The 14,280-nt window shown below is 55.7% G+C and overlaps 1 protein-coding gene and 1 long non-coding RNA gene across 2 annotated transcripts in view; both read left to right on the top strand.

Annotated features, from left to right (window-relative positions):
• The window catches only part of LOC109320444, a 14,830-nt gene extending 1,900 nt beyond the window's left edge, over positions 1 to 12,930 (top strand). The window contains exons 2-3 of the long non-coding RNA XR_002103790.1: positions 3,820 to 3,830; positions 11,818 to 12,930. This is a non-coding gene — a long non-coding RNA (uncharacterized LOC109320444). The remainder of the gene's footprint in view (positions 1 to 3,819; positions 3,831 to 11,817) is intronic.
• On the top strand, positions 7,034 to 12,930 carry TNFAIP8L1 (TNF alpha induced protein 8 like 1). The gene is made up of 3 exons (XM_019550522.1): positions 7,034 to 7,220; positions 10,035 to 10,205; positions 10,928 to 12,930. Exon 3 carries the CDS (start codon positions 10,933 to 10,935, stop codon positions 11,491 to 11,493), a length of 561 nt encoding a protein of 186 aa, XP_019406067.1. The 5' UTR covers positions 7,034 to 7,220; positions 10,035 to 10,205; positions 10,928 to 10,932; the 3' UTR covers positions 11,494 to 12,930.
• Positions 12,931 to 14,280: the final 1,350 nt, after the last annotated feature.

Genomic DNA, 14,280 nt, shown 5'->3' on the forward strand with positions numbered 1-14,280 from the left:
CTCCGGGCACGTGTGACACGGGGGCGGGAGGTCCGTCCCGTCGGGGCCCGCGGAGCGCCTCCAGGGGCGGCGTCTCCCCCCGGCTGGTTTGGACAGCGGCTCCCCTCCAGCTCTAGGATTTGCAGCCGCCGGCAGGGCAGAGCTCCGCTGCCTTCCCCCTGGGCTGCGCCGTGTCGCCCATATGCCACCGGGGCTCCCGCTGGACCAGGTGCTGGTATGTCCACCCCCAAAGAGCAGCTCCCGAAGGGCGTGAGACTCGGAGGGCAGCAAGCCCCTCCGCGGTGCAAGAGGGCGCCTTGGCCCGCCTTCCCCGTGCCCCGGTTCCGCATCAGCTCAGGGCGCCCCGGGGGCTCCTGCCGTTCGTTCCCTTGGGCAGCGGGGGCGCGCTCCGGGTACGTAAAGCCTCCGCCCGTCCAGGAGAGCTGGCTCCGGAGTCTGTTTTCCTCGTGGCCTCATGCAAAAACAAGGCGGCGCTGAGCGAAAGGTGGTAAAATCACAACCGAGAAGAGGAAACCCTTGTTCGCACCACACCTAATGAGTTTGTGCGACTCCCTGCCACAGGAAGTCGTTGAGGCCAAGAGCTCTGCAAGCTGTCCAGCGAGACTGGCTGCTCGTTTGGGTGACGAGGATAATCAGGGCAACAGTTCCCGCTCGTAAAAGCTTGGGAAGAGCCATTTGGTCTCATGCTTCAGAACAGGCCCAGTTCGTCCCCCGTCTGTCTGCTCTGGGGTTTGTACATCTCCCTCCAGAGCTGGTCGGGGCAATGCTGGCCTGCTGCGACAGAAGGGCTGTGGGATGACTCCCATCCAAGAAGCGGTGACTGGCCCCAGCGGGTCCGCAACTCGGGTCCCTCGAGTCACAGAGCCGCAAAACCCTGTACTGGCACGGAAGCAAATCGATAACTGTTACAAGAGCAGCAGCCTGTAAGGGATGTTGTTGCCATGCAATATGAGATCTCCCAGAGGCCCTGCGCAGGGATCGGGGCCCCAGCGCACGCGGCACTGTACGCGGAAGAGTCGCCGTCTGGAAGTGCGCGTGCAATGTTGTGTCCAGCAATGGGAGACGCCAAAATGAATGGGGAGGAGAGATGGGAAACGGCGAAAGGAGTAAGAAGTGCAGGAAGAAGTGGTTACCGCAGCCCGATACAGCTGCCACGGCCTAGGGAGGAGAACGTGGACATGCTCCTGGGGCTCCCTGCTCCACAGGGTCTGGCAAAGGCAGCGCTGAAGACAGGGGTGATTAGCACTGTCTCACTGGTTAGCACTGAGAGGCACCCCTGGCCTGCAGGCCCCAGCATGGGACCGTGGCTCAGGAGGTCACTCGCAACTTGGGGACAGCAGCGCCACACATCCATGGCACCCAGTGGCCCTGGGCGGTCCCAGCAGCAGGACCAGGATGTGGGTATCTTCTGGGGGTCCGTGCAGCAGTTCTGTATGCACCACATCCCTGCTGAGGACAGCCACAAGACACGCCAGGCACTGGGCAGCGCGCAGCTTGGTGCCCCGTACAATTGCCTTTCCCTAACCCTGGCCCAAAGCAGGATGCACCGGTCTGGGACCATGCTGCAAATTCAGACCCAGAGTCCCATTGCAAGGGGTCCCTGGGGACCCAGCCCTGCAACTGGACACAACTGGGGGTGACTGTAACAGCAGCGCCTCTCTCCTTCCTCCCCCCAGCGCCCCTGGGATCCTCCTTGGCTTCTAGCATGGCCGAGTCCTCACAATGATCCTTTCAAAGACTCCAGCCCCTCCAGCAGGAAGCGGGTGATGTGCCAGTCAGCTGAGGTCCCAGTCCTGGATGGGGAAGCGGGGAGAGAAAGAACTCCTCCTTCCCAGTGCCTCTCCTGAGCCAGGCATGAAGGAGGTTCCTAAGAGAGGAAAACCCCTCTGATCTCAGCTCTGTAAAAAAGAGAGGAAACGGATGCTCAGGGCTGCTCCCCATCCCCCTCCGTCCTGGAGCACAGCAGGCAGCTTCCCAGCCCAGGCTCCTGCCTCCTGCACTGGAGCATGTCCAAGGCCAGAGGCCCCTGCTGCAGTGGCAGCAGGTACTTGGGGCCTGGCTGCCAGTAGGAAGGGACCTTACGGTTGGAGTGAAGACTGTTTTGCCTGCCCCCATGCAGGGGGCTTCCCTGGCTGGAGTGGAGCCGATGGAGGGACTCTGTAGGGGCAGAGGGGAGTACTGGGGGCATGGCCCAGTGCCCTGTGCTGCAGCTGTTCTCTGCTCCACACCGGGAGGTAGGAAGGAGAACAGGAATGACAGCAGCTCCAAGCCTCCTCTCCCTCACCCCAGGAGCTGGGCAGAGCTCTGCATGTTCCAAAGCAGTCCCTGGATGGCTTAAAATGCACCCATCTCTATGCCAAGCAGATGCACAGAATAACTTGAGGATCAGGCCCGGATGGATTTCGTATCCCAAGCCCGGCCCTGCAGAATCAAGTCCGTCACTGGGGTGGCTTGTCTTGTCACAGCCCCGGCCTGAGTCCACAGCCTTTTGGCTCAACTCCATCCCCACCTTTCAGCTGTGACCCCGGAGCAAGCTTATCGGTAACTGCGAACTGGTTTTGAAGAAGAAGCTTCATCAGCTCTCGCAGGCAGATTGTGGCTTCCGCCGGCTGTCTCGGCTTCCTGCCGCTCCTAATCAGTTCCACGGCTGGGCGTGGTGAGGGGCCCGTGCTGCTGAGAACCGCCCTGCGGTGGGTTGGGGGAGGTGAGTCGGTGCGTTCGCGGTCCTGTCCCCACCAGCCAGGCGTCCAACTCGCAGCGACTGGAACTGAGTTAACTTCCCCCGTGCTGCTGAATCCAGAAATGGACTCAGCACTAAGAATGTCCCTGCGGCGTGCTAGTGGCAGGGACCAGGAGGGAAGCCAGCACCTCTGCAGCTGGGTGGGCATTAAAAGAACCGAGTCCTCGATGCTGTCTGTGCCCTACCCAGCCTCTGCGTCTGCTTCAGAAAGCATCTGGGCATGCACGCACCTCGGTTAGCTGGTGCCTGCACAGGGGATGGCAGGGACACTGTAGACATAGGGGCAAACAGAAAGCCTGGCCAGTTTCTCCCTGGCTTAGTGTCCAAGCAGAGGACCTGGCTCTTAGGTAATAGGCTGAGACCTCACCAGCTTCTCATATGCCTCACAATAGGGTGATTCTCAGCCCACACTTGCCCCAGCTGGCAATGCACATCTGTAGACAGAGGTGCCATGAGTCCTCTTCCCCTCAGTCCCACTGGTGGCACAGCCCTTAGACAGAAATTCAGGGGCACTGCTCTGTGTTTGTACAGCACCGAGCACATGGCGATCCTGGTTCACGATTGCAGCTTCTCGTCTCATACAGACAGAAACAAGGACAATGAGTCAGAGCCATCTGCTGTGTTACCAGTAAGCCGGGCCATAACTTTGTGGGTGGGATGGGCTGTCCCTTCGGCTTCCTGCTCCCTACCGGGAGGAGGGCTCTGTTCTGCGAGGTGTTTGCCCAGCAGCGTTGGACTCGCCCGCTCTGTACACACAGGCCTGGTGCCCCCAGCAAGGTTGCTCAGCTACTGATCAGTGGATCCGTTGGCTGCTCGGGGAGGGCTCCTGCTCAGACTTGTTTCTGGAACCGTCGGTAGATGTGCAAGGTGGGGCTGCTGAGAAGGTGTAGCTGGCAGCACTGTTTGCACCTATGGCAACGGGGAAAAGCAGCTGGTGGAGACGGATGAAAGGCCTCTTTAATTATTCTCCTCACCCCACACGCCAGCAAAAGTCAGGCCCAGAGGCAGGGGGCAGGAAGAGGGTGAGAGATTGCAGCAGGCACTAAGAGTGCTGCAAAAGGGCATCGTAAAGCGGGCAGCAAGGGAGTGAGTGGCGGCAGGGGCTCATGGTTCTGCCCCTTCGTTGCAAGGCCATGCAGATAGTGCCCAGATCCTGCCCTGCTGTGGCTGGGAGGCATGATTCATTAATGATCATTGGATAGTGAGCCGGGGGTGGAAGGTGATACTAGGAGGTGGAGCCAGGCAGCTCCAAGGGCAGCTGTTTAATGTCTCGGATTCCTGCCTTGACCCAGGCTGGGTCCCTGCCTCCGCATCCCTCAGCAGGGGGTTGAGTGCAGATTTGGACCAGAGCATAGGCCTTGGAGCCACATGAATGTGTGTGTCCTGAGAAGCAGAAGAGAACCCCAGGGCACGACTCTCCAGGCACGCCCCTGCTGTACCTGGCAAGCTGGGGCAGAGCCCTCTGCCATTTCCACACTCCTGTCAAAGGCCTCGTATGCAGGGAGTCTTCTCTTCCACTCACTCAGAGGCCCAGAGGGTGCATGAAACATGAAGCACTGATCCTGAGTCCGTTTCCTCTTTGCCTTGGGTTGACAGGAGCATGATGTGGGATGGTGCAGGGAGCCCGCACACTGCTACCGGTCTGTCTTGGAGACTAAGCACCCTTGTGCAGCTGACTTTGGCTCAGGGAATGAGTTGGGGGGGAGGTCTCAGCCACAGCAGGGAAAACCTACCAGTTCCCCAAAAGCTCAAAGTGCATCTGATCCCACTAAGCTTTCACCCACAGCTCCAATGGCGGCTGCTGCAGCCACTGATTTTTGCGTGCCCTTGGAGCTGAGAACTTTTGCACCAAAGGAAACTTTTTATGGCAGGTTACATGTTCAGGCAGCAAGGAGCGGGGAGTGGGGTGAGGGCAGGAACACTCCTGCCACCATACCCAGCGCGGTGGGGGATGGAGAAGGCACCTCCCTGCTCTTGGCTCTTGGGCTTCGCGGGAGCTCCTTGTTCTGCACGTCGCCTGCTCCCTCCATGCCGACCCATAAATAATTCAAGCGCCTTTGTGTTGCTGTATGAAATATTCATCCTGCCATCAAGGGAGCCATGGGTGTGCGTGCAGCGGTGGGAAGGAGGAGAGGCTGACAGTTGCTCTGGTAATTGAGACCAAGATAATCACCGGTGGAAGTGCACAGGTGGGGAAGGGAGGAAATCACCTTCCAGGAGGTAAAAAGAAGCGCCTGGCAAGGAGGGAGGTGTGAGCTGGGACCCCCAGCCCCAGTGCCGATCACAGCCGCCAGCAAAGGCCCCTTGGAGCAGGCATCACTGGAGTCAGGTCGGCTGGCGCAGACGGGCTGCCAGTGACCACTCACATGTCAGGCTGGCCTTATCTGTCACGTCACCGGCTCGGCAGACTGTCATGGGGTGACCGGGTTTCAAATTCTGCCCGTCTCTGTCATCGGGTGAAGCTGAACTCCCGGGCTTGGTACTTCTCTCATTTCATGCCAGCAGCTGCCTAGGCTTTGGTGGCATTGCTCCTGATTTACACTTGTTGTCGTGTGGGGGAGTCAGGCCGCATCCCTGATAGACTTGTGTCTGCCCAGAGATGTCATCTCATTAGCAGGGACGAGGAAAAGAGCTGAAGGCACCTGGGAAAGCGTCAGTCCACGCACAAAGGTTCCCACGCAGTGTTTGCTGATGACCCGAAATGCTTCGGTTTTGCTGAGCCCCACCTGCCTGCGTCACCCCCAGGAAAGGTTTAAAGCCCCCACCTGGGTGCAGCCCTGCCGGGGACATGTCCCCGTGTCACATTCTCGGTGTACGATCAGCCAATGACAGCTGGTTCGGACGATGTCGCTGTTGAAACTTGGCGTTCTGTTGCGCAGGTGCCCCGTCGCTTCTGGGGCAGAGATGGCTGCAGCGGGGGGGCGGGGGTCGTTCTCTCTGTCACAAACCCTACAGTGCAAACAGCCCCGCTGCCAGCTGGGGCAGGGAGGAAGGAACCACCCATGGGGTGGAGGTAATCCAGGAAGTTTGCTGCCCCAGGCTACCCCTTCCCCCCCCGCCACAAGCCAGTGCAGATCTGCCATCTCCCCTCCAGGCCTTGGCAGGACACCACGTCCTCCATACCTCTGCCGTCACTTCTCTGCTCCCGTTGCTCTGCCAGGGAATCCTACCTCACCATTCCCTCCCAGCCCTCCTCCACCTCTGACCTGTCCCCTCATCCTGTGCTGCCCCACCATCCTTCAAGTTGCATCAGTGAAACCTAGTGCATTGCAGTCGAAGCCAGCCCCTGGACCAGCCTTCCTGAACTGAGACTAACAGCTCACGCCGCACAGCACGGCAAGGTAGGCAGCTCCCTACAGTGCTCTGTGGATAGAGGTATGCAGGATCCAGAACCTGGCTGGGGTTCAGACGTGCCCCCACCTTCTCTGGGAAAAGCCAACTTCATGGTGCTTCCCTGGGCTCCTCCACCGCAGCTTGCAACACTGCTGTGAGTCAGGGAAGTGCTATTTCCTCACTGAGCATGAACCAGGGCAAACACAGACCGACTGGCCCGAGGTCACAGGAAGCCTGCAGCCAGGCTGGGAATTGACCCTCAATCCCCTGGGAATTGACTCTCAGAGTCCCCTCAGAGTGACCCCCACACTCCCCTTTCTTACAGTCACTTGAACTTTTACAGTTCCCTCTCAGACGTTTTAGCTCTCGGGACGGATCCAGGGGCACTTCAGCTTGCTGGAAAATGAATGAAGCCGGGGAAGTCGCCCCCACCTCAGCTTCGAAGCCCCCATCCTGTATCCTGAACAGCTGGCCTGACCTCCGTCCAGAAGCCAAGACCAGCCCCATTGTGCGTCTCTCATCGCCACAGCACTGAGGTGCACCGACAATGGAAGAAGCTGGTTTTTTTCTGCATGGTTTTTCTTTCCCCCCTCTTCTTTTCTTAAAGGAACTCGAGCGGAGCTGGAAGCCCGAGCGACAGGAAGGAAACCTGCCGGTTTATTTTGGGCTCGAAACTGCACTGGGGCAAAGCTGCCTCTTCCGTGCGCTGATAAAGCAGCGCCCCCGCAAACAATGGAGCGAGGCAGCCACGCAGGCCAACGGGGCCGTCCATGCAGGAAAAGGCCTCGTTGAAGCCCAATTTCCAGCCCCTTGTTAATCAGTAGCATCGGCCCATCTGGAAGTGGGAGATGGGGGGAGGGACGTGTGGTTAAGGGGGGTGGCGGGCAACGACTGGAGGAAATAAGGATGAATTAATTCCCTTGTGACTCACATTGGGGGAAGTGCTTCCCAGTCACATACCACGGAGCCACGCGGAGTGAGGTTCGGAGCTGAACGTGAATCAGCACAGCCCAATCCAGAGGGAATGAGATCGCTTCAAAGGACCTGGGCTCCTGTGAGTGACCTGGAGCAAGCTGCTTTAGCTGCCCCGGCTCTCAGCTCCTCCATCTGGGAGGGATCCCGGCATCCTGTCTAAAACCCAGCTCAGGTCTGTTATTAAATTAATAGCACAAGGGAGTGGCGGGTGGAGTCTGCTCTTTGGGGCTGCTTACGGAGAGGCTTGGGCAGGGCAGCAGAGGTTTCTTTAGCTGGGCATTTCCCGTCTTTCAAGGATGGTGTAGGTGGAGTCTGCAATTGGGCAACCTCAGCTGCAAAGCAAGAGGGTGAGAACCTGCCATCACACAGGACCCAAGGCACTTGGCAAAGGACGAACCTGCGGCAGCACTGATACGTGGCCGCTCTGGGATGCAGTCTCCAGTGGGATGTACAAGGTGCTGACAGATGGGAGCGACTGCCAATCCCAGGGCAAGGACGTGGGAGCTAAGCCGCCTGGGCAGCACCCTGGGAGCAACACCCAGGCCGGGTGGACAAGGTCCCTGGCTTGAAGGGCACGGATTCTAAACAGCACAAGACGCAGGTTGGCTTCTGGGGCCTGCATTTGGCTTCTCCACAGGGGTCAGATGAGACTCCCTTGAACAGTCCCTTCTGGCATAGCAATCTCTGCTTTGTGGGGACAATGGGGTGAGCCAGCCCCAAGCCTCTTGGGCGTCTTGGAGGCCTCGTATTCTCAGTGTTGGATTTGAGATGCCCTGAAGTAGCAGCTTCCAGGGTTCTCCTGTGGCCACCTTGCTTCCAGGCTCACGGCCCCGTTTCTGGTTCAACCCCAGTCGCTATCACTGAATATCAGTGGCTCCCCTCTCCACTCATTAAAGGTCATGACCTCACTTGGGGTCATGACACTTAGTTTGGGAATGGCTGCCTTAAAGAGTCCTGGTTTTCCAATGCTCACTAGAGGAAATCAGTGGGTGCTGGGGATGCTCACTGTCTCCAGAAACCGGGACAAAGGGATGTTAAGATTCGACTCCTCTCAACCCAGCAAGCACCTTGGAGGGGAAAGGCCTTGAGGTTTGTGGGCCTCAGTTTCCCCACCTGTAAAATGGGGACAGGCTTAGTGTCAGAGGTATTTCTGCCATACGGAAATAGCTGTTCCCAAGCTGGTTCCCCACTTCCATCTGCCTTAACATGCCGCTGTACAGCCACGCTCCACAGCCCAAAGAGACTCGGTGTCAGTGCCCAGGGCCCCTCACAACACTAGCACAATGCCATAACATGGCAAATTCCCCCTTGAGCAGGGGAGGCTAAGCAAGTGCTAAATCGCTAACCCGAGCACTGTGGTATGCTCGCCTGATGAAGCAGATCTGTCTCGCTTTCCCTCGGTAACGACTTCTCCCACGTGCGTCTGTCGGGCAGAAAATGAGCCTGTCCAGTCCAGAGGATGCCTGCAGCTCCGGAATAGCTGGCTGTATATTTTCATTGCTTTATTAGCAAAGCCGGCAAGCGCTAGCTCCGGGCTCATGCTGTTAAAATCAATGTTTTCACATAAAAGGAAATACTTACAAACCTTTGTGTTTCCAAAGGGCTGTAAATAACACTGCGTGGAACATCTTGCACGGTGCAGTTTTTGACTGCTCCATTACTGCTTGCTTAATTTATAGCCTGCTTACAGCGTGGGCCAGCCTTTCCGTTATTACCCCTTAGTCATAACAGAAAATTCCCTGGCAGCTGAAGCCCACTGCGCAGGCATTTTCCTGCACCCTCCCTGATTCTGCTAGGGCATTTCTTCTCCTTACCTGTGTCCACCCCTGCCGATCCAACGTAATCACTTCCACCAGCTGGATTCAGGTTCCAGATCTCCTAAAAAGCCAAGGAGGATGGCGATCTTGTGCCATCATACGTAGCCTCTTCCATTGCCAGTTCTCAAAGCACTTTGTGAGTGTTGCCTCACCGTTCCCCCTTCTACGCATGTAGATGCAAGGAAAGTGATTATCATTAGGTCTATTTTACAGATGAGCAAGCTAAGGAGCGGGCTGGTAAAGCACGTCAGCACTGGGACTCGACTTGTGTTACAGCATCCTGCGTGGGAGTCCCCATAGATACCTCACCATGTAGTACTGGAGCCCGCTGAGAACAAGGCCACTGAACACGTCGCACAAAACGCCACATCCCTGGACCCGTCACTTCCTTATGCCAGTGCCTTGAAACACGTCTTTTTATTTGTACTATTACTTGTACCAACCAAAACCCAGGTCCCGTTGGGACAGGCACTGTATGAGTATGTAGATGAAACTGGCAGGGACCTGCCGGGTTGCCCAGTCCTGCTGCTGCGGACAGGCACGTCCTCCAATCCCGCTCATCTGCTCCTCTGACTCCAGCTCAAAACTAGCTAGGTTTCTCCATTACTTCTCCTCCTGGGGGAGGCTACTGCAGATGCTCAGAAATGTCCCTCCTTTCTATCCCATCTGTTCCTGGGCAGTTTATGCTTATTTCTTCCTATGCCAACACCACCCTGTGGCTTCATGACCTCCTTCCCCTTCCCAGCGCTCGGTCCCGTGATGTGTTTGTATAGAACAGGCAGTCCCCTCTCTGCCTTCCTTCTGTGAGGCTAAACAAGCCACGTACAACTAACCAGCCTGTTTCTTCCCCATCCACCCTCATGCGTGGGCTCGTAGTTATATCACCACATGGTTACATCACAGCAGTAGCCCGAGGCAGGACAGACCTCGGCGCCCATGCGGCTTCAGTCACTTGCTTTTATCTTTAAAGCAGTAACCAGACCAAGTGGATTGGTGTGTAAAGGGGGACCTTGGCAGGGCTCATAACCTGTCTCTGGGGCTTGAAATAGCTCCTTTGACTCATGGGGGTGTTGGTTGTAGCCGCGTTGGTCTAAGGACATAGGCAGACAAGGTTCTTTGGGTAAATGTAAATTGATATCTTCTGACTTTCTGCATTTGCTCTTTTGCAGTCTTCAAAGAAGCTGATAGCCCTGCTCACCCGGAGGCGACCTGCTGCCAGCTTCATCCAGCTGCTCCCTATCCCCCCCCACGCGAGACCCAAGCCCTCTGAAAGCACACGTGGGGAACAGCGAGCGCAGTGGGGCCCAGGGACCTGCGAGCTCAGCTTATCAGCCAGCCAGGTAATCAAGTAAGATGTGCAATCTAATCCCTCTGGGCGTAACAAGAAGCTGCAAAAAGAAAAGGAGATAGGCTCCAAAGGAGTCTGACAGAAGGGAGGGAAGGAGGCAGGTGGGGCACTGGAGCTGGACAGAGTTACAGCGGCAAACATGACTGCTGCTGCTCCGCTGGAGGTGGAGCTGTGCTGGGCTTACAGAGCTTCTCCCTTGCCCTCGAGGAAATATGCCAGCTGCTGAGAAGGGCACGTTAGTGCACCTGGGTGAAAACACACAGGTAGCAATACAGACCCCACATGGGAAGAGGGGAATCCATGTGTAACAGGCCCTTCCAAGATAGTGATCTGCCCGCCGTTTTTGTCAGAGGAATGTCTCTCTCCATATTGCATGACCACTAGATGACAGTTTGGTCCCAGAACTAGGGAAGGAACTCAGGAGTCCCCAGCTGCCAAGTCCTCTGCTCTCTAAGCCATGCTCCCTTCCACAGCTGGAAACAGAACAAAGGAGTCCCGATTCCCAAACTCCCTCTGTTCTGATCCCAAACTACACTCCCACACCCCAAATTGGAAGTGGAACCCAGGAGACCTGACTCCCAGGCCACCCTGCTCCAATCACAAGACCATAATGCTTTTCCTATCCAGAAATGTATGCGTTGTTATGGGGAAGAGACAGAATAATCACTCCAGGACAAGGACTGACTCATGCATGTGCCCTTTTGCCCCTTACAGAGAAGATGGACACCTTCAGCACCAAGAGCCTTGCCCTGCAGGCTCAGAAGAAGCTCCTGAGCAAGATGGCCTCCAAGACCATGGCAAATGTCTTCATCGATGACACAAGCAGTGAGGTCCTAGATGAGCTGTACCGCGTCACCAAGGAGTTCACCCGCAACCGCAAGGAAGCCCAAAAGATCATCAAGAACCTGATCAAGATAGTCATGAAGCTGGGAGTGCTGTACCGTAACGGGCAGTTCAATGCTGAGGAGCTGCTGCTGATGGAGCGCTTCCGCAAGAAGGTGCATACCTTGGCCATGACTGCTGTCAGCTTCTACCAAATAGACTTCACCTTTGACCGGAGGGTCATGTCCAGTGTGCTGAATGAGTGTCGTGACCTGCTCCACCAGGCTGTCAACACTCACCTGACAGCCAAGTCCCACTCCAGGATCAACCACGTCTTCAACCACTTTGCGGACTACGAGTTCCTGTCAGCGCTGTACGGCCCCTCTGAGCCCTACCGCACCCACCTGCAGAGGATCTGCGAAGGGGTCAACAAAATGCTGGATGAGGGTAACATATGACTGAGCAAAGCAAGGCATGGGAGTGACTGTCCAACTTTTGGCCCTGCTTTCTTCCAGCCAAACCCTCCAGGCTGAATGCTTGTCAATGGCAAGGCATCCATGGATTTCAATGGCATCAGGCTATATGACTGTCTTTCTCGGTGGTGCTAAATATCTTGCTTCTTCCCTTTTCTTCGTTATAAAGACCAAGAGGTGTTCCCTTTCTATGTGAATTTTGCAATGTTCTGCTTACCCTGGTGCCCAGAATCTGTCTGCCTCATTCTGCCTCCCAAAAAGGGAAAAATGCTGTAGCTAGCATCAATCTCTCCCTTAACTCAAGCACAGCCCCACCAAGGTGAGACTGACAAGATGCTGTACTTCGCATCGTGCTCGATATCTCAGCATTTGAACCCAGTTCACTGTGCATATAACCCTATGAGCCTAGGCCCTAGCCTGAGTGACGAGCTATCCTGTATTTTACAGCTCTTAGTCACACGGTATACGTTGTTACCCATAAAGTGCTCCAGACCTCATCACTCGGAGGCCAAGAAGACCTGCTGTGGCAAAACTTCTGTTGCCTTTAAAGCTATTTTAAGATGTCGGTCAGGAAAAGAATCCACTGCTTTTTGGTGTGTGACTCTCTTCCTAAGGCTCGTTCCAGCAGAGATGTGACCAGCAGTGCCTCTCGGGTCCTGTACAAGGGTCAGGACACAGGGCTGTCTGTACCAGAGCTCAAACAATACTGGCCACATTTAAATCCAGGTTTTCCTAGCGTGTGTGGAAAGACTGAGCCAGCCTCTGAACTGCTGTACAAAGCCACAGAGCTGCCAAAGCCAGGGAGCATGTATTAGCCTCTTGCATGTAAGCACTGGCAGGTGGTGTTTATCTAGCCTTAGCCTTCTCTGAGAACAAGATGACTGTAGTGGGGGCACCTCCCAAGGTCATGTACTGTCTTTGGAAGTATGAGGATCACATCCCCACAGGAACCCTTGAATAGGAAAGAGGCTTCAGCCAGGGCAGTCAGCCTGGGGTCTGACCAGCTGGGACCACTGTGATTACAGTCAGAAGTCCACAACAGGCAAGACCTAAAACAGAGTGGCAGCAAATGGCCACACTCCAGAGCCCACCTATATGTCCCTATTATCTTCAGTGACCCCATAACTACTTTGGGTAAGTCACAGAGAGAAACACATGTCTCCATCCTCTCTATAAGGACATGGACCCTTTTTTTTCTGTTTGTGTTTCCTCTCTCTTGGTTCCTAGAGAATAGGACATGCTGCTCCTACAGACATCAAACAAGCACTTTTCTTCCTTCTCCTTGGAAACCCAACCTGAATTCCTCTGTCCTCAGCCCCTTCAGCCGATTGTATCTGTGTAACGGTGTTGAGGTGTCCCTGGGTAGCTGGCCAGAGCCAATGAAGTAGGTTGTAGGTTTTAGACTTCTTAGAGTGAATTAAAAAAAAAAAGAACCCAGCCTGTGTCCTGGCAAACTGCTTCCACATGCTGATATTGTTTGTGCTTTGGGGATCGCTTGCAAATGCTGTGATGGAACAGGGTGTGTGGTTAGCAGAGCCTCTCCTTGCCTTTGCTTTCCAAACTAACCTGATCATACAGCCCGAGAGCATTCCTCTGCTTGTGAACCCAGGGGTACAGCACAGAGCCTAGGATGTAGCAGGAGAGGCAGGTCCCAGGGGATTCCGCGCAGATCCCACCAAACTGCCCCTTGCCAGGCTGCACCCACAGTAGCTCAGCTTAGGCCCTTCGGGGGGTCACTTCTGTCCCCCCTTGCATCTTAAAACACATACAAAGATCAGGTCCAGTCCTGCACCCACAGGCTTTGTTCAGCTGTAGAGTGCAATGTGCTTCAAAAAGAAGGGAGGCCTCCTTGCTGCTGTTTTACAGCTGGAGAATCCAGTTCATGGAAACAGAAGGGGACTTGCCCAGCAGGCCAACGGCTAAAGCAGGGCAGAACCCAAGGCTGGCCAGTGCTCTGCCCATTATCCTACACTACCTCCCATTAACAGCCACACTAGCATCCAGTTTCAGCTGTAGAGCAGGCAACCTGCTCTGCCTTGTCCAGCATCCCTCACCCCTTACAGCAAAAGCTGGAGCCTGAGGGTGAGAGGATGGCTGGGTCTCCAGCCCCACTAAGCTCTTACACTTCCTAGAAGGGCACCAGTATGTGCTGTTGTGATTTAATAGGATCCGGAGACTGGTTATGGGGAAATGTGACTCAAAACCAGCTAATATGCTAAGATAGTAGCAGGGTTTCAGTGGCTCCAGCCCTGCCGGCCATTTGAGCCCTCCAGGCCCGCAGCTAAAACTCTCTCCACTCCTGACTGCTTTGCTGCACTGCCAGCATTCAAACAGGAGTGAAATTCAGCACAACCAAGAACCAAGCAGCTGCGTGGAGGGGGCTCCGGGGCACCTGTCTCCACCCTGGCACACGTGCCTGCGTGCTCCGTTCTTCAGAAGCGTTCCCGGCGTTCCCTTGCTGCACTGCAGGAGAGATAAAGCGCTGACCCTGATAACGGACCATGAAGCCAAAGGGAAGCTTTAAGAACTAAAGAAAGGCACGTTGCTGAAGTGCCTTGGTCTCAGAGCACGATCTTAACAGGATGCACCATCCGTGGCCCATCTCCAGCACTGTGCATTGTATTCTGAAAATTGCCCTTTTAGCATACGAGGCTCTTCACAGACTCAGCCTGCCTTATCTCAGTGACCTTCTTGTGCCTCCTGTTCCAGGGGATGTTTCCAGGCACGACGTCCCCAGCCTTCATGAGATTGCTAGAGCTGTAGATTTAGAGC

The sequence above is a fragment of the Crocodylus porosus genome, unplaced genomic scaffold, assembly GCF_001723895.1.
Source record: "Crocodylus porosus isolate Cpor-Errol unplaced genomic scaffold, CroPor_comp1, whole genome shotgun sequence".
In the NCBI taxonomy this organism is placed as follows: domain Eukaryota; kingdom Metazoa; phylum Chordata; order Crocodylia; family Crocodylidae; genus Crocodylus; species Crocodylus porosus.